This window comes from Sphaerodactylus townsendi, linkage group LG05 (genome assembly GCF_021028975.2).
Source record: "Sphaerodactylus townsendi isolate TG3544 linkage group LG05, MPM_Stown_v2.3, whole genome shotgun sequence".
Classification (NCBI taxonomy): domain Eukaryota; kingdom Metazoa; phylum Chordata; class Lepidosauria; order Squamata; family Sphaerodactylidae; genus Sphaerodactylus; species Sphaerodactylus townsendi.
Genome location: NC_059429.1, coordinates 34,154,153 through 34,172,212, shown reverse-complemented (window position 1 = coordinate 34,172,212; position 18,060 = coordinate 34,154,153). Strand labels below are relative to the sequence as shown.

General features: G+C 42.2%; 1 protein-coding gene across 3 annotated transcripts in view; it reads left to right on the top strand.

The window, feature by feature from the left end:
* Positions 1–18,060, top strand: part of KIF14 (kinesin family member 14) — a 54,606-nt gene that overhangs the window by 15,711 nt on the left and 20,835 nt on the right. For all 3 annotated transcript variants that reach the window (XM_048498447.1, XM_048498448.1, XM_048498446.1), the window contains exons 9-18: positions 401–517; positions 3,135–3,253; positions 5,179–5,351; positions 8,173–8,320; positions 8,417–8,480; positions 8,946–9,130; positions 9,683–9,785; positions 11,715–11,875; positions 12,544–12,691; positions 15,231–15,383. In XM_048498447.1, the coding sequence (XP_048354404.1) occupies positions 401–517; positions 3,135–3,253; positions 5,179–5,351; positions 8,173–8,320; positions 8,417–8,480; positions 8,946–9,130; positions 9,683–9,785; positions 11,715–11,875; positions 12,544–12,691; positions 15,231–15,383 (1,371 nt within the window). The remainder of the gene's footprint in view (positions 1–400; positions 518–3,134; positions 3,254–5,178; positions 5,352–8,172; positions 8,321–8,416; positions 8,481–8,945; positions 9,131–9,682; positions 9,786–11,714; positions 11,876–12,543; positions 12,692–15,230; positions 15,384–18,060) is intronic.

The following is an 18,060-nucleotide window of genomic DNA, read 5'->3' as shown; positions in this document are numbered from 1 at the left end:
AAAGCCAGCATGCTCTTTGATCTTCACTGGGTCTTAACTGCATTCATTCCTTTGAAAAAGCTACAGTCCTTATTGGCATTTAACAATGGCCAGAGGCCCCAACAAAATTCAAATTTGTTCTTCTAAAGTGAGCTATGTGTACCAGAAAGCTGACAGTATAAAGCACAGAATGAAAAAAATGGGTTATTAAAAAATATACTGTACAAAGAATGTAAACTTTGCATGAGCTTTCCTATGGATATTATTGCTATCCTGTCTTTTGAATTGAAATGATAGCTTAGTAAGAGGACTGATCTTTTTTTCATGTATGTTAAAAAAGTATATGCAATGGTTTGTGGCTTTGAACACAGAACTGCAAATTACATAGTGATGTCTGAATTTGGCTCTCTCCTTGCTTTAGACCAATATTGTGGGGAAGGAGGAATGTGAACATCGAATTATCAGTCGCATGAATCTAATAGATCTGGCAGGCAGTGAACGCTGCTCAGCATCTCAAACCACTGGAGACAGACTGAAGGTAAAATGTGTTTATGTGACACTTCACAGAGGACTCCCATGCGCTCAGAAATCGTAGGAACACATGACCCTTTGCTTTATAGACCCCATTAGTCTATCAGGGTCAGTATTGTCTGCTCTGACTAGCAGCAGCTGTCCATGGTCTCTGGTGAAAATCTATCACATCATAAACTTCCTGGTCCTTTTAACTGGATATTCAGGGATTAAGCCTGTAGCCCTGTGCATGGAAAGCAGCTACTGTCTCCCTGAGCCTCGACTCTTCCATGTTTTAATGACAGGCAGCTCCACAACTGGAGTGCCTGGTCTCCATGCTGAGAATTCTTCGCTACAGAATAATTTGTGTTGCTGAACTTGCAAGATGAGTAGAAGTCTTTATGAAAATACAAAACTGCAATATGCTGATCTGAGCTCTGTTCCACCTAGCATTGTATTGTCTGTTTATGCAGGCAGAGCAGCTGTCTGGGATGTCTGGCAGATGCCCCTTCTAGCTCTGCTACTTCAGATCCTATTAACTGGAAATGCAAGGAATTGAATCCTTTTGCATGCAAAACATGTGCTGCACCCCGGGCAGTGGCCCTTGTTGTAAAGTCCGCTATATATACAAACAAGCATGAGTATCTGCAGTGGTAATCTGACATGGCTTTTATCACAATTGCAGTTTTCTGGCATTTCTTTGATCCTGTTTCTATAACTTAAAACTCCCCCTCAAAACCCAAACTATAGGCCACCTCAGACATTGGAAAGATGACTTGTATGGAGTTAACTGAGTGCCTTTGAGATACACACCCATTTGAATGGGGGAAGTAACATCTGGATTGACCCATCGCTAATTACTCCTACTGCCCCTTAGTAGCAACTTCCTTGAGAGCAGTGGCTGAAAAATGTGGTGCTGTAATCCTACAAGGTGATGCCAGGCACCTGTTGCTGTATTGTGGGACATGGCAGATATCCACTGCAGAAAATATGTTCTTGTTTGCTTACATAGTAGATTTTAGAGCACGGTGGTTCCTGAAGGAAGTGTGTCTTTCTGAGGGAAATGCATCTTCCATCTAAGTAACATGCAGCAGGGAGAAGCCCTGGCTTTGAATCCTTCCTCCAATGACAAAGGCTGTTCCACTGAAGGATGAGCCACTTCTGTCAGAAGAATGTGGAGGAGTATCTGCTTTGCTGACCAGAATAAGATACAGTTCTATTAGCAGTATCAGTACCATTAATAGGCAGAACTAAGAAGCTAACCAAATGAATGATTTCTGCTAGTGAAAGGCCTTAATCACTTTTTGAAAACTTAATGTGAGATATGATACGCAATATAAATAGGAATAAATTCCTCACATTTCCAAGCTGAAGAGTGTGAAGAGGTGGATTACTTTTTGGTTTGGTACAAACACTGATATGTCTGTACAACAAAAGATGTAACCAAACAAAGGCAAAGACATGGTAAATCAAGAACAAGATAAGGGATCAACTGTGAGGAAACTAAATGGGATATTGTTGAATGCTTTCATGGACGGATTCAACTGGTTCTGGTGGGTTTTCCGGGCTGTGGTCTGGTGTATCAAAAAGGCTGGAGTGACCGCGGCCATGCAGTCCAGAAAACCCATCAGAACCAGTTAAATGGGATATTGTATATACCAACTTTATAAATAATAAAGTTTTTTTCCATATTCAACTTAAATTTGTTGCTTTACATTAAAATATTAAATGAGTGGAACCCCAGAATAAATTTGTTACTGTACAATATTATGTGTCTTGTTATTTCATAATGATTAGCATTTAATTAACTTTTAACTTTGTGACATTTTGTACATGAATAATAACGGATACAATTTATACAACCTAATGGCTAACATAACCTATTCAGAAAAGACAATTCTATTATAATCCAGACTTATTTAAAATATCTAACATGGACTGAACATCAGCCTTTTGTCCTTTAGGAGTCCTTTAACTGCTCCTGATCATGCCTTCACTCCAGCCTTTTTGATACAGTGCTTTCAAAATGCAGAAAAACTAATATGAGTTAAATGTCAAAATTAGAGCATTGTGTGGATTCTGCACCTAGGAGTCTGTAAGAGGCTTTCTCATTTGTTCTTGAGTAGCAGAGTTTGGATTGGTTAAAAGACTGAAGAAGAGTTGGAAACAAAAGAATTTTACCAGATCCTTGGCTTTCATAATCACCTAATTTGGAAAGGCAGTTTGTCAGTTGAACTGTATCATTTAAAAGGCACTTTTGATTGCCAGTGAATAAACTGCATAGAGCTTTTCTGCATTTTGAAAGCACGAAATAACAAGCATCATATTAAAGAGTAACACATGTATTTTGGGGTTCCACTCACCTAATGTTTTAATGTGAAGCAACAAATTTAAGCTGAATGTTGGAAAAAATAATTGTTTAAACATCCTTCTTGGCATATACAGTATTGATATCTTAACTTGTTGTTGTACAGTGAAAGAGCCATAGCTGTATACAGCGTGACATGACAGTTCTAATCGGCTTGGGGCTCCAATGATAACAGAGCATATGGAATTATTAGGCTGACAAACAACTTTTGTTCAGAAGAGAGAATCTAGGTGGCTGTGGCATCAATGTATTTCTGTTTCTTTTGTCATTTGTGTAGGAAGGTATGATTATTAACAAATCCCTGTTGACTTTGGGAAAAGTTATTTCTACACTGTCTGAGCAATGTCAGAGCAAGAAGAAAGTGTTCATTCCCTACCGTGAGTCTGTGCTTACATGGTAGGTACATACCTAATGTGCTAGAAGACAATTTTAACTGCAATGGATTTTAGACTCTTTCCTTTTCCACTGGCTATAGTGAACTACTTCTAAGACATGCTGGGAACATTATTAATCATAATTCAGTTACTGACTTTGGGGGGTTTGGTCCAGCTCTGACTCATTATTGTCATATCCCATCCTCCTCTGTTTATCTTGACTTGATCTTGGCAATGGATTTGGACACACAGAAGTAAGGAAAACCCTTGAATCTACCAGAAAGCCTCAATATAAGACAGTGTTCGGTATTAATTTTTGCTCCCAAAGATAAAGTGCTATGTCTTATTTTCAGGGATGTCAAGTATATTTCTTGTATTCTGTCTGGCCAGGGCATGCTTCCAAACAAAAAAACTTTGCTAACGCCTACTTTTCGGGATGCCTTATATTTCGCACTTCAGCAAAACCTCTACTACGTCTTATTTTCCGGGGATGTCTTATATTCGGGGAAACAGGGTATTAACAATGACCAAGATTCTGCCAAGCTTTTAGAGGTTTTAAAAATTACTGAGCTCTATGGGAGAGTTATCAATTTAATCAGTGGGCTTAGGCTGGAATAACTTCAGGGAATAGTACTGTAAGTTTCTTCCATTGAAATAAGGGAGACTTACAGACGGGTTGTAATTGACTTCATAATGCTTAACTTTACAAGGAGGAAAGAAGTAACATGTGCTCATTCCTGTAGATATTATACAAAATACAACAGGTCACACAAACCATCTAGAGCCCACAGATAGTAAACAATGAATATATTAGAATTTTTGAAATTATGTGAAAATGCTGTTGTTTGTCAATGATATGGCAGTGTCCCAAGAGTCTATATACAATAGAAATAACAATGTGATTCCCCAAATACGAGAGATAACAAAGCATACTGAAAACTGACACATGTCCCCATCATATGAAATGATTTTCTTTCATCGATGATAAAATATTCAGTTCAAATAAATTGTATGTCCAACTCTCCTCTTCAGGGAATTCATATTATTCCAACTTGCATCTACAAGGAAAGCATGTATTATATCAAAATAGAAATCTCAGAAGTCGACATAGAAATTGAGAAGTGGTCATTAGTAATCTTTATAGCTTGCTAGCAGAATGCCATTTCAGAGTGTTTGACACGTAATAATCAAACGTTTCCTTTCAAATTGCAAAGCTCCAAATCAAGAGTCCTTGCTCAACTCCAGCATGATTAAAGATTGCAGCTGCTGGCCCCATTCTATGAGGGACCCCTGGGCCATGTATCTTTTCAATGCTGGGAAGGCAAGGGGGAACGCTGTCTGTCTCAGAAGTTCAGTGTTAACTCCCGGGTGTTCTGTTTTCAGCTTGGGTTGTGAGGTTTGCCAGGCAAGTCCACTTGAGTTGAGTGGATTGCACCTAACAATCCCATAACTATTTGAGCCCTGCTGGCCCTGAACCTTTCCACAGATGTAAGAAGTGGGAACTTCCAGAGGCCTCTGCCGAAATGCAGATGCCTCTGGGCATCTCAGCTTCCCAGTGGGTGTTGGACTGACTTTGGACTGACTTTGCCTGCTCTGTTCAGTAAGAAAGAAGTAGCAACCCCAGAATCTACTGTGTTATCACACAGACCTTTAGTTGGTCCTTTTTTTTTATATTGAGGACATTCTTCAGTCCAGGACATGGGGGTGGAATGGGAGAACATGCCATCATGGTCTGGAATTTCCATTTCCTGAGCTGTTTGGGGAGAAGTAAGGCTCATGGGCAAAAACAAACAGGCACCCCTGTGTTAATCTCATTAAAGTATGAATTTTATGAAAAACATTCTGATCAAATGTTGTTTTAGAATTAAAATAAACAGTCAAGAATAAATACAGGCTAAATTCAGACTGGGGGAAAGTCACCATGCCTTAATTTTCATCCAAATAAAGGTTGTTGAAGGAAAGCCTTGGTGGAAATTCAAAAACGGCTATGATTGCTGCCATAAGCCCTGCTGCCAGCAATGTGGAGGAAACGCTGAGCACCCTTCGATATGCTAAGCAAGCATGTTTCATAATCAACATTGCCAAAGTAAACGAGGACATGAATGCTAAGCTAATCCAAGGTAGACTTGAAACACTGTGTTTGTTACGTAACATCTGGGCTGTTTCACATGTTCTGCCAAGACTAACCTGGGTTTGCCACAGTTTGTACATTCAAGAAGAGACCTGAGAAAGAGACATGCAAACTCATGAACAAAGCTATAGTTGAAATCCTCAGTGTGATAAAATTGACCCAGTGCGTTGCCAGCTTTGAGGGAAAGAATCTATTGTATCATCAGGAGCATGGAGTACCAAATGTTTGCTAACAACTAAAATCTGGCTTGTAGTCAGTTGCAACTGCCTGATAAAAGTGTCAATGTTACACATCTTTGCAAGCACATGCTTTTGCATTACTTCCCAATGTTAGTGTACTGTTAAAACAGGAATATGTCCCAAATATGTAAATCAAAGATTTTTTTTCTAACTTTCCAAGCACTTGGCTTTGCTCAGCACCCAAGTATTATCTTTGAACTGCCAATATTACAGTCTCTATCCTGCAGATAGGATTTAAATATGTGTACTGAAATCAGTGGAATTGTGAAAGTGTGTCATCTCATTCTGTATCCCTGCAGGCGAGTTTCTCTCTGGCCTATTATGCTTGGAACGCTTACCTTGGAGCTCTTAGTAGCGCAGTGGGACTGTAGTATGGTCTCCTCGCATTTCTCTGTTTACATGCAAGGTGGCATTCACTACCTGCCTTGCATCTGCTTGCTGAAGTCTCAACACACCTCTGCTTTTCCTAGTTCTCTTAACTCCACCTATCAACTCCCTCTTAAAGGCACAGATCTCATCATATCCTGTAGTTGCAAGATAAAGGGCTTTGTGAAAGCCCTGTAAATTGCAGTTATATCAATATACTCCTTTCCAAAAATAATCCCCACAAAAGAAAGAGGTAAAGCAATTCCCTGAACCACACTCTGCTGAAAAAGGGGAACAAATCCTAGAACTGATATCTCTCCTTCCCTTTCCCCTACACACACATACATATACTTCCTGGTTTTCAAATGCAATAAAAGACAGTGATTCTCTCTTTATAGTGATATATTGATATATCAATATAATAAATAACAAAAATTGAAGTAATAACAAATCTGAAAAGGGGGAAGGGGAGAGTGAGAGGGGCTGGTGGTGGGCAGAGGGAACATGTCCAAGGCTGGCACTGACAAATCTCCCCAGCTCTGGCAGTGAAGAAAATTGAAGTCGTTCTTAAAGTGGTACTACTTGGCTGGGGGAGAATGGAAATTGAAAGCAGGGCTTGGGGAAAGATATCCATACAAGAAATCTTGCTGTGATGGACATTTGCCCCTGCCACACAGCAAACACCTGGTGCGTAATGGGCCTTTCTCTCTCTTGGTCAACTTGGAACTAGATTCCAATGCATTCCTCAGGATGTAGTACTCTCTAGAACAGGGGTGGGCAATTATTTTTTCCATGGGGCCGCATAAGAAACAGAAAATATTGTGGAGGGCCGGGCCAAAAGGCTGAACTCAAGCAATGTAGGAATGGGGGCGGACCAAGGCTGACCTACCCAACAGGGCTGGTGTGACAATAAAGCAGACACAAGGGGGACCCAATACAGCGTGGCAACTGGAGTGTCAAGAAGTATAGTAATTGGACCAGACCAGAGTCCAAATCTCCATGGAGGTGTCTGGGTGAACATGAGCCAGCGGGGCCCACCTCGCTGGGTTGTTGTGAGCACCAAGTAGGCAGGAAGGGAGGAGGATAGGCCAGTGCAGGGCAGAAACAGGGCGATCGGGTGGGGATGGGTCCCTCTCGGGCATGCTGGGCCGGGCCGGGTGTGCCTACCTGTCTGGGCTCACCTTGAAGTAGCCGGCCTCGTAGAGTGTGTTGGGGAGCCCAAAGATGGCCACCCTCCAGTTGCAGAGGTCGGCCTCGTCCACCAGGGTGATGCTGAAGCCCTCCACCGACTCCTCCTGCAGCCCCTTCAGCTCCAGCATCAGCACCTTCTGCGAGCTGCTCACCTGCTGATGGGCCATGGCCACCGGGGATGGGAACCGGGGGGAGGAGGCGGCGGCGGCAGAGGAGGAGGGCCCGGTGGAGCTGCCAGGCCCCCGTCTTGACGGGCCAGGGTGGGCGGGCCAGGGCAGGGCCGCTGGCGCCGCCGGGGGGAGTCCGCTGCCGAGCGTGCCGCCGGGGCCTGGGTGGCGAGGCGAGGCCAAGGCCCTGCGAGGCCTCCCTCCGCATGGTCGCCCACCCGCCCAAGGCCGCTGCGCGCATTGCCTGAGGGGGCGGGAGGGGGAAGGCTTGCTCGCTCCCGTGCTCGCCCCCACGGCCAGCGACACCCGTGCCCTCGCTGCTGCTGACCTCAACGCGCACGCCACGCATGCCGCCCCGCTCATTGGCCTGGCCTGCCTCGACTCCACCCCCGGGGCCCCCACGCCCCCCCCGCTCCTATTGGCTGCTCGCCACATCGTTTGCTAAGGCCCCGCCCGTAGGGGACCTCAGAGTCGTAAGGGGCCAGACGGGCTGTCCTCTGGCCCAACCTCCCACTCAGTGCAGGAACAGCCTAGACGGGCCAGTCAGGGTCATCCGGCGGGCCGGATGTGGCCCACGGTCCGTATAATGCCCAGGTCTCCTCTAGAAAGTATGCTTATTTTTCTGTCTTAATGTAAGAGTTACCAGAGTGATCTAAATTAAAAAAATATTTTTCACTCAGTTTAGTACTAAATTATCCATGGACTGAAAATGATATTTTTGTTAATATGATGGATTTTATTAATAAGATGAACCTTCATATTCTTCTGGCAGTTGTGTTTTTAAAGCAAGCCAGAAACGTTTGTTGATACGTTTCAATTAATTGCTGATCCCTGTTGGTCAATGCAGAATTGAAAGCTGAAATTGACAAGTTGAAATTGGCTCAGAAGAATGTTCAGAATATTGACCCTGAGAAACGCAGACTTTATGTGCAAGAAATAACCTCTCTGAGGATGAAGCTACACCAGCAAGAGAGGGAAATGGGCGAGATGCAGAGGTAAAAGTATTTTCCTGCTGTCATGACTATTATGTCACGCTGGAATTTAACTTATTTGTATCTTGTTTACAACATTTTTATTTCTGATCTATAAAGGGCCTGGAAAGAAAAACTTGAACAAGCAGAAAAAAAGAAATTTGAAGAAACAGTGGAGTTACAGGTACTGTACTTCAAGTGAACTCAGATGTTGATGCAAAATAATGGATTAGATCAAATGATCTGTCAGTGGTAGCCACTGATGATTGCAGACATTCCTGTATTCTCTTCAGACCCTGGGAAAGTTTATCCCTGGAGCTGCAGGATCCACATGGGGCCGGAGCCTGCAGTGGGGATACAATCACATATTCTGCCTCTGCAGGGCAGCTTCTGTAAAGGGAGAGGATTTCTGCAGATCCCACAACCTTGGGAATAAACTTTTCTGGGAATGCAAAGGACTGCTGGGTGGAGGGAAACACTGGTATGATATCTGCATACGAGCATCACTGGATCCACCCCAGTGAACCCTGATTAAACGCTGTTCTCCATATTATACTCCCACAAACAGCAAGTGAACAGACAGTTCCATTTTCATTATAAAATTTCCTTTGAAAATAAACCCCCTGATTTTCTGCATCTTTGATTTTAGAAAGCAGGCATTACATTCAAGATGGACAACAGTCTACCTAACTTGGTCAATTTGAACGAAGACCCCCAGCTCTCGGAGATGCTGCTATATATGATAAAGGAAGGTCAGACTACAGTTGGAAAATGCAAGCCAAATTCAGGTCATGACATCCAGCTCTCGGGAGCCTTGATTGCTGATGACCACTGGTATGTGTTTTCTCTAAAGAGGCAGGCTTTCCTGCATTATGAGAAACAGGGCGCTGCTATAATGCAGTGCTTCCAACCACATAAAAGAAATGCAGTTCCACTGACATAGATTTGTGCCAACTTGTGTAGATCTACCAGCAAGTCTACCACATAGTTGTTCCTATGCAAATAGAGCAGAGTTCCACGCCAAGGTTCCACATGATGGGTTGTGTGATGTAACTGTTTTTATTTATTGAATTAATTCAGCTTATAGGCCGTCCTTCCCCATACGGGCTCAGGACAGCTTACAGCAATTGATTCGATAAAACAATTAGATCAACAGATAAAAACAGTCTAATTTACATCCTGGTGCCATAAACCTCAACCAAGGGTAATTAAACACAATTGAAAATTATGGTCTTCTCGGACCAGCAGTGGTTCTCCAGACTTTCTAGCAGGAGAATGTGTTTTCTGACACTTGTCATACTTTAACTTCAAATCAGGAACTGTCTACAAGCAAAGTATGTGCTGAATCTCTGAATCCTTCCCAAGTAATTTTTCTTATTTATATAGTGTTATCAAACACATGGAAGGTGCTGTGAGCATCACACCGCTGGGAGAAGCAAAAACATATGTTAATGGACAATGCATTTCAGGCCCTACATTTCTGCATCACGTAAGTGAACAAGTGCAGGTTTATATGTGTTAGAAGAGGCGAAAGAGTCATGTGTGGATTTTAAAACTTTGACTTTAAAATTTTATTTTTATTTAACACATTGCCAATGTTCCCTTTGCACCCAACCCAGGGTCCCCAAGGCATCAAACATTTTAAAACATCTGTTTTATACATCCATAAAATATTTATAAAATATTTAGAATAGAATGTTGTTGGGGGGCACAGCGCCCGGGAGGCTCCCGAGAACGGCAGCCATTCTGCTTGGAAAGGGGTCTCTCACATGCAACTGACCTTTCCTTCCCAAATGTGGTTTCAGAGAAAACTGCTGTTATTGCAGACCCTCTGGCTCCAATGTGTGTACGTGCAAATACCAAATCTTCTGCTCAAACCCCCATGCTCTTTGCCCTGTCCATTGTATTGTGTTTCCCCTGCCTGCCTGCCTTGTTTGTTTTTCCTCTTGTAAACTGTCAATAAAAGGGCTTGGGGAGAAACGGGACGGCAGAGTTGTCCCCTGCATCTCTCACTGGCCGAAACGACATGCTGTCTCCGTTGCTGTAAGACTACAGAATATTTAGACTAAAATATTTAGAATACTTAAATTAAAACATATGAACACATATGCACAAAAACAGGGGTGCATCCTGGCTCTTTAATCTATATATAAATGATGTAGTGCAAAGCGTAACTGGATCAGAACACCCCTTCTGTAGGCCTGCAGAAAATATCTATCTAGATCTCCCTCATCAGAACTGATGTAAAAAGATTGCCTCGTATTTTAGATAAATATTGTTTAGAAGAAGCACTAACCATCAGTTAGGCAAAAACAAAAGTTGGAAAATGCAATGTCTTTGGGGAAAGACAGAAAAACTGTTGTGGAGCACACATGGCATCCCCATTTACCAACACAGCACATTTAAATTCCTGGGAATTACCTTGAACTGGAATTCTCACTTAGGCAGTGACAAGAGCCACAATTTTACAGACATCTGGAAGTATTTCAAGGTTCTGCGGTACCAAAGGAGGTTCTGATAGATTCTAAAACTAAGATCATCCCTCTTTTACTATATGGCATTGAGATGTGGGGCTGGAAAGAGCAAGTCCTTAATAGTTTAGAAATAATTCAAGGAATTTTTTATGACGTCTGAGGACAGAACTTGGGTTGCCCTTGCTCAAAGTTGAGCCATTTTGAAATATTGGGTAAAAAACACAACATACAAAACTGATTCCATTGGTCAGCAATGGTTTAGCCTTCTTTTGAGAACTGACAAGGCTCATTCAAACTATTTAAGATCAATTCAGACGATTTAGGATCAATTTCTGAGAACTGCACCTACAAGATGACTTGCTTTATAATTTGGGAAATAATATTTCCCAGTCAGTCAAACCCTAATCCTAATTTCCCAATCCTAATCAAATCCCAGTAGATCAACACCTCTGTATTTGCAGGAACTTAATGTGGAGGATCTCCCATGTTGTTCTAAATTGCTCCTTATATTCAGAATCCAGGAATAAATTTACTGAAATGATTATTCTGAGGATCCCCAGACTCTAACTAATCTATTTGTTAACTGATGTTGATATTGTTGTACAAAGTGGGTCTTTTTGCTCTTGTGGCCAGAAAGATCGGGGCCAAAGTGCTTGCAAATAAAACTTCAAGTGGCTGATCAATTTTTTATCTGTAATAGTTTGTGCTGTATTGTGAGTATGCTATCTTTCGTTTTTTGTTTTTGGCTAAATGCAAGAAATTGTACTACTACTACTACTACTACTACTACTACTACTACTACTACTACTACTACTACTACTACTAAACTGCTGTATGGTGACTTAAGATGATTAGTCATGAGATCATGGCATTTGAAGAAATTCTTAAGCTACTTATAAAATGTTAATGACAAACTTATACTAAAAACCTTCTGGATTTTACAGGGTGACCGCATCATTCTTGGGGGGAATCACTATTTTCGCTTTAATCATCCTGTAGAAGTTCAGAAAGTCAAAAACATTTCTCATAAGGCTTCCCTGCCAGATGACCGTCCGAAAGACTTTGAATTTGCTAAAAATGAATTGCTGTCTGCGCAAAGGGTTGAGTGAGTATAGTCAGATACTGTGGCTTCAGTGAAAAGTGCATACATATCCTGTCTTGTTTACAACATCAGTATTACATGCTGGTTTCCAGAGTTTTGGAATTATGGGTATGGCGGTCAAGTTCTGTCCCCTTTTGACAGTGCTCTTAGTAGGAAATACCATTCTGAACATGTAAAACATGGTGTTGTGTTTTCATAACATAGCTCAAAATCCAGGTAACATTGGAAAATTGAACTTTTATGCCGTTCTATAACTCCAGGGATTATGTACCTAATCTGTTGTTTCTTTTTTGAAGTTCAAGCCAAAGTAAATGTTAAATGGCCCTGTGGTCCTAATATCAAATGTTCGCAAAATAAGCTTGCTGCAAGAGCTACAGCATTATTTGGTCTGTCACGTCATTCTTAGATGTGCAAGACATGAAAAATTGATTCCATGCCTATTAGAAAACTAGTGAAATTTATAATAAAGATTGTAAATTCTTAGCAACTTTTTTTAAAGTGTTAAGCTAAGGTTTTTGGTGAGCATTTGGGAGGTGGAAAGAGCACTTAGTGACTGGACATAGCCATATCTGTATCCTTTGTGTGTGTGTTTGTAGAAACTGCTGTAAAATCCTGCAGTCAATGAGGTATAAGTTAGAGCCTTTTCCTTTTCCTTGTGCAAACACTTTTAGGCTGGAATTGGAAATTGAAGAAGCACGACTAAGAGCAAAGGAAGAAATGATGCAAGGAATCCAGATTGCAAAAGAAATGGCTCAACAAGAACTCACTTCTCAGCAAAAAATCTATGAAAGCCAGATAAAATCACTGGAGGTACAGCTGGTAAGTCACTGGCATATTTAAAATAAATGGCCTTGATCCCAGTCGTTACAGAGTAATAACAAGTAATAACATCTCATAACTATCTGCATGGTCTTGCAGTCTTTAATAGATAAGTGTAGATGAGGCAACACGTTAAGAGTCATCTGCAGGAGCTGAGCATGCCAAGGTATTCCTCGCTGTTTGGGGAAGAATATATAAATACTAGCGGGGCCCAGCCACGCGTTGCTGTGGCTTATTGTGGTGAAATGGGAAAGGAACAGTAGCAGCAAATCAATTGCAGAGGCCAGCAGTATGTGCTCATGGAAACGTGCAGGCTGATACTGTGCGATGTCATTGATGTGTGTGACCGCATCCTCCCTCACTTCTGTTCCCTTGCATGGCACCCCTCCCCCTACCTCCCTCCCCTTTTCCTTTGCTAGAGTGGGTGGGTCATATCCAGATGCTGGGCCCCCTCCCTCCCCTCCCTTGCATGCCACCCCTCACTCTCTCCCCTCCCTAACTTCTCTTCCCTTACATGCCTCCCCCTCCGTCCCTTCCCTCTCCCACCCTCTGTTCCTTTGCATGCCACCCCTCCCTCCCTTCCGTCTCCCTCTGCTAGGGTGGGTGGGTCATATCCAGATGCTGGGCCCACTCCCTCCCCTCCCCTGCATGCCACCCCTCACTCTCTGTCCCCTTTCTCACTTCTCTTCCTTTGCATGCCTCCCCCTCTGTCCCTTCCCTCCCTCCGCTGAATGTGTATGAGAGTAGGTGTATTGTGTGGTAGTAGTGGATGAGGCACAGAGAGTGAAAGGTACCTGCCTGTGAGGGGGGGAACCCCACCTGACGTCTCACACGGCAACGTGTGTATGTGTTTCACGTCCACCCGAGTTATTGCCTATGTATTGTTTCCACTGCTCATATCTGGCCATCTGAGCAAACATTCTAAGGGCACGAACATTCTAAGGGTGACAGTTACACACAGGCAGCTGCATGGCCTGGTGCACCACTTGCAAACTCTGGGTTTTGCAGCCTGCTACCGCTATTTTACACTGCTTCCGTTTTTCTTTTCTTTTTTTTAAATAACTTTATTGAATTAAATTAATACATTAAAGCAAAGTCATATGTTCTTAATTACAGCTATCTAAAGTAACAAAGAAATCATTTCTTACATTCCCTGTTTCTGTTTGTACTGATTCAAAACGAGTGAAAGGCAGTAATATACAGTTAATTATCTCGCAGAGAAGTTGAGCACAGAGTGAATTTTAATAGTTATGTTTTAATTTGTAAGCTGCTGAGCCCTGCTTTGGCTGGGATGGGCAGATTAGAAATATAATTAATATATAATGTGATTAATAATAAATAATGCTATGTGTGTGCCATTGTGTTATTTGTTGCTTCTGCTGATTCAGTGTATCACTCCACAGTGTGTGAGGGCAACATTTAGTTGGCAGATATCTCCTCACTTTTTGATTTGTATGTTTTACTCTTAGTGTGAAGGCCCAAGACACCATCAAAAATATACATAAGCATTGCTGAAGTCACATTACGAGTAAAGTAACTTAAAAAAACATTGGTAAAAAATAACTACCATATAATAAACAGAATCAAATACACCACATTGTTAGGACCACAATAAACAACACAATATTTAATGTCGAAATATGTGCCAAAACTATAAAGCCTTTAGGAGTAATGGAAACTATTCAAAATGCTGGACTTTTGATAGTCTTGTCTTGGGAGGGTGTTACAGTATTGGGGCAGTTATGCTAGAGAAGACCCTGCTTTGGGGACCTCACAGCAGCTTAGCTAGGTAAAAAGCAGTAAGTAGTTTTAGTCGCTGGTCTTGAGGAAAATTTAAGGGTCAAAAAATTTTTTTTTTTAAGTCATGAAACTTCTGGCTATTGTGCAATGTAAGTAAAAATGCTGGAAACGTAGTGTTGATGCTGGCTTCTATATCCTGAACCAATAAGAAGTTGCAGCTTCAAACAGGGCTTCTGGAAATATTAGAAGGGCTCCAGAGGCCTTGCAGATCACTTGCCCCAAGTTTTATCTCCTACAGCTTTATCTCCTACAGTTTGTCATAGCTGTGGATGAAACGTTAGGAGCAAAAACTACCAGATCATGGCCACACAGCCTGGAAAACCCACAACACTGAGTTTCTGTCATGTGTTGCTCAGCACCCAAACTGTTTCCTTTCTTTTTTTATTTACTACCTCCCAAACTTTCATATTAATTCAGAGTTCTTTGAAAACTAGTTGTTGGAAAGTAAATACCCCATGTGAATAGAGGAAAATATATTAACCTGTATTTACTTTGTAGTATTTATTTGGACTGTCTTGAGTAGAATATATATAATCCAAGATTTATAAATATTGTTTGATTTTTTACAGTGTGGATAGAATGAAGAAAATCTAGCAAGACCTGATTCTAGTAATGTTTGTGATACATGCTTATGTATTGACGGGGCATAGAATGTAACTGGCTCTGGGCAATGGCTTTGATGGCTTTGTTTTATGAAAACTGCTGCATACCAGTTACTGTCAGCTTCTGTTTATCCTAGGAAAAAGAATCGCACAGGAAACAACTGCAGGAAATGAATACTCAAATGGCAACAGACAAAATCCAAGAGTTGGAGAAAGCAAAGCGAGGCCTTGAACTGGAAGTACACTTTAACAAGAAGCGCTTGGAAATGGAGACACTGGCTGCCAGAGAGGTAGTTATTTTTTTTAAGTGCCAGTCTGGTCAGTCAACTAGACAACCTATCCTGATGCACCATTTCTACTTTGGATCTGTCAATTCAGTCCTCTAGCTTTTTCCTGAACCCAGCTGCCGTATGGGAGAGGAGAGTTTATGTAACATGAGTGCTCTGGTGTGCCACTCAAAACTGGGCCACTGAAAGACATATCTTGAGGCTGCATCTGTTCAGTCCAGGATATTTAGAAATGTGCTAGAGGGAACTGAGACATCTCTTAACATTAACTTTGGGAAATGAAAGCATTAAAGAAAATAACACATATCTCCCTGTATGAATTCAGTTCTGGAATGATAATTGAAAGTTTGACCCGAGCTACATGTCTGCGTTTGGTAATAATAATACATTTGTATCATTTTAAAAACAGATGCCTTTCTCAATCAATCACATCAATCTAGTTCGTTGATTTCTAAACTGTTTTGGGCTGCTGCTCCCTTGGTTCCGAGGCCACATCTCTAGTGTTCCCTCTGCACACGCATACAAACGTTCACCTCTTTCTTGGTATTAGGTCTACTTCAAATATAAAACAACAGTGAGGAGAGTGCTGCTTTTGCTTTTAACAAAATATTGCCTGACAAAGCAGGACCATGGGGCTCTGTCTTGGCATATGTAAAGGATAAGGATATGCGGGGAAAGAGAGAGGCCCTTTCAAACTTCGAGACCCCGTTGGGAGAAGGAGGGCGAGAGAGAAAGATGTAGATTTAAAGGATCCCCACACTATCCTTCCGACTAAGGAAAAGGGATCTTCTTATTTTACTTCCGCCCCAGTATCCCTTAAGCCATTACTGTGTTGTCATTTACAGTAATCTCCTCCCTAAAGTCCTGGCTAAGGTCTTCCTCAACCTTCCACACACGAAGGACTTGGGTATCAACAGAAGTTGGGGTGTAATTCCCAGCAGGCTTCTCTGCCTGTTTTACCACCTTCACTGACTTTGGTGGACTTGCTGACCGTTTGGAGTTAATCAGCTTAGGTCACTTAAGTTTTATATGTCCCTCTTCCTGACAGTGATAACAAATGACCCCCTTCAGACTTCTAAAGGTGGGAGAGTCCCGCCTTGCTGACTCGGAGTTAGGACTTCCTGCTTTTTCTTTAGGGTGCCACTCCCTTGGCTTTTTGTAGGGAATTGGGAACTGTCCTCCCCCAAAATCATTCTCCAGCTCATCTAGGAGGGTGGCTACCCCAGCTACTGTCTGGATCCTTTTATCTTTTATGTACCATCTCATGTGGTGGGGGACCAGCCGGTAGAACTGCTCCAGGCTGAAGAGCTTCTTTAACTCGTCAAAAGTTTTGACTTTGCTCCCTTCCACCCACCTATCAAGCGCTTTATCCAGGCGGCAACCTAATTGGGAGTAGGTCTCTCTTGGTTTGCATTTCAGTTCCCTGAAAGCTTTTCTGCTTTGTTCAGGGGCCAGGCCAAATCTCAGCTTCACCCTCTCTTTAAAGAGACCATAATCAGCAATCTCCTGATCTCTTAAGTCTGCATAGACTTCGCTGAGCACTCCACACAGCAGTGGACATAGGTTGGCCATTTTTCTCTCCTCAGGGACTCCCAGATCCTGGCAAGTCCTTTCAAAACTGGCTAAATAAGCCTCCACATTATCCCCCTTTTGGTACTTTGGGAAACGCTTGCTGTCTCCTGAGGTAAACTCTCCACCAACAGGAGGGGGGTTGGGCAATGTAGCTTTCAGCTGAAACATTTTCTCTTCATGGGCCATTCTGGCCATTTCTGTTTCCCGCTCTTTCTCCCTCTGTTGTTTCTCTCTGTCTCTTTCTCTTTCTGCCTCTTTGTCTCTGTTCTGCCTGAAGCCTTGCCAATCGTATATCTTTTTCAAACGCCATTCTAGCCTTTTCATTCTTAGCGGCAATTCTTTTCATTTCCAATTCTATTTTCATCTTTTCTAACTCTACAGAGGTTGTCTGTGCTCCACATGGCTCTTCCTCCTGTGTTGCCACAGACTCTAAAGTCTCATGAGTCTTTCCCTCAGCTCCTAATTTTGGACCTTTGCGTGGTGCCATTTGTGAGGGGAAAATGTCACTGCTTTATCTCACAACAATGAAACAAACAAAGTAAAATGGCTCTCTTCTGCGTGTTGGAAACTGGATTTTGATATTACACTTATCCCGCCGCTTGCAGCCAATGTAAAGGATGCGGATATGCAGGGAAAGAGAGAAGCCCTTTCAAACTTCGAGACCCCGTTGGGAGAAGAAGGAGGGCAAGAGAGAGAGATAGGTCTAATAATCCCCACTCTATCCTTCTGACTAGGGAAAAGGGATATTCTTAATTTACTTCGCTGCCACCATAAAAATAAAATAAAACTAGAAATCCCCCAAACTGCTGCTGGTTTGCCAAAACATAAAGGATCCCACCTCACATACACACACTTGGTCTGAGGGGAATGTCTTTCAGAGCCCCTTTAACAAAATTGGAGGGAACTCAAAACTGGCTGGGATTCTAGTTACGCAGACAGGCACACACAATCCTCCCACACATAAACCCAGGCTGGCACAGGGGTAACTTAAACATAGAAAATAGAATTTTATTTTGAGAACTAAAGAAAGGTTTCTTAGAATACTGACTCAAAGAGGTTCTTACGCTTAATGGTTTCGGAGCTTAAGATGTTACTTCAGTTTCATACG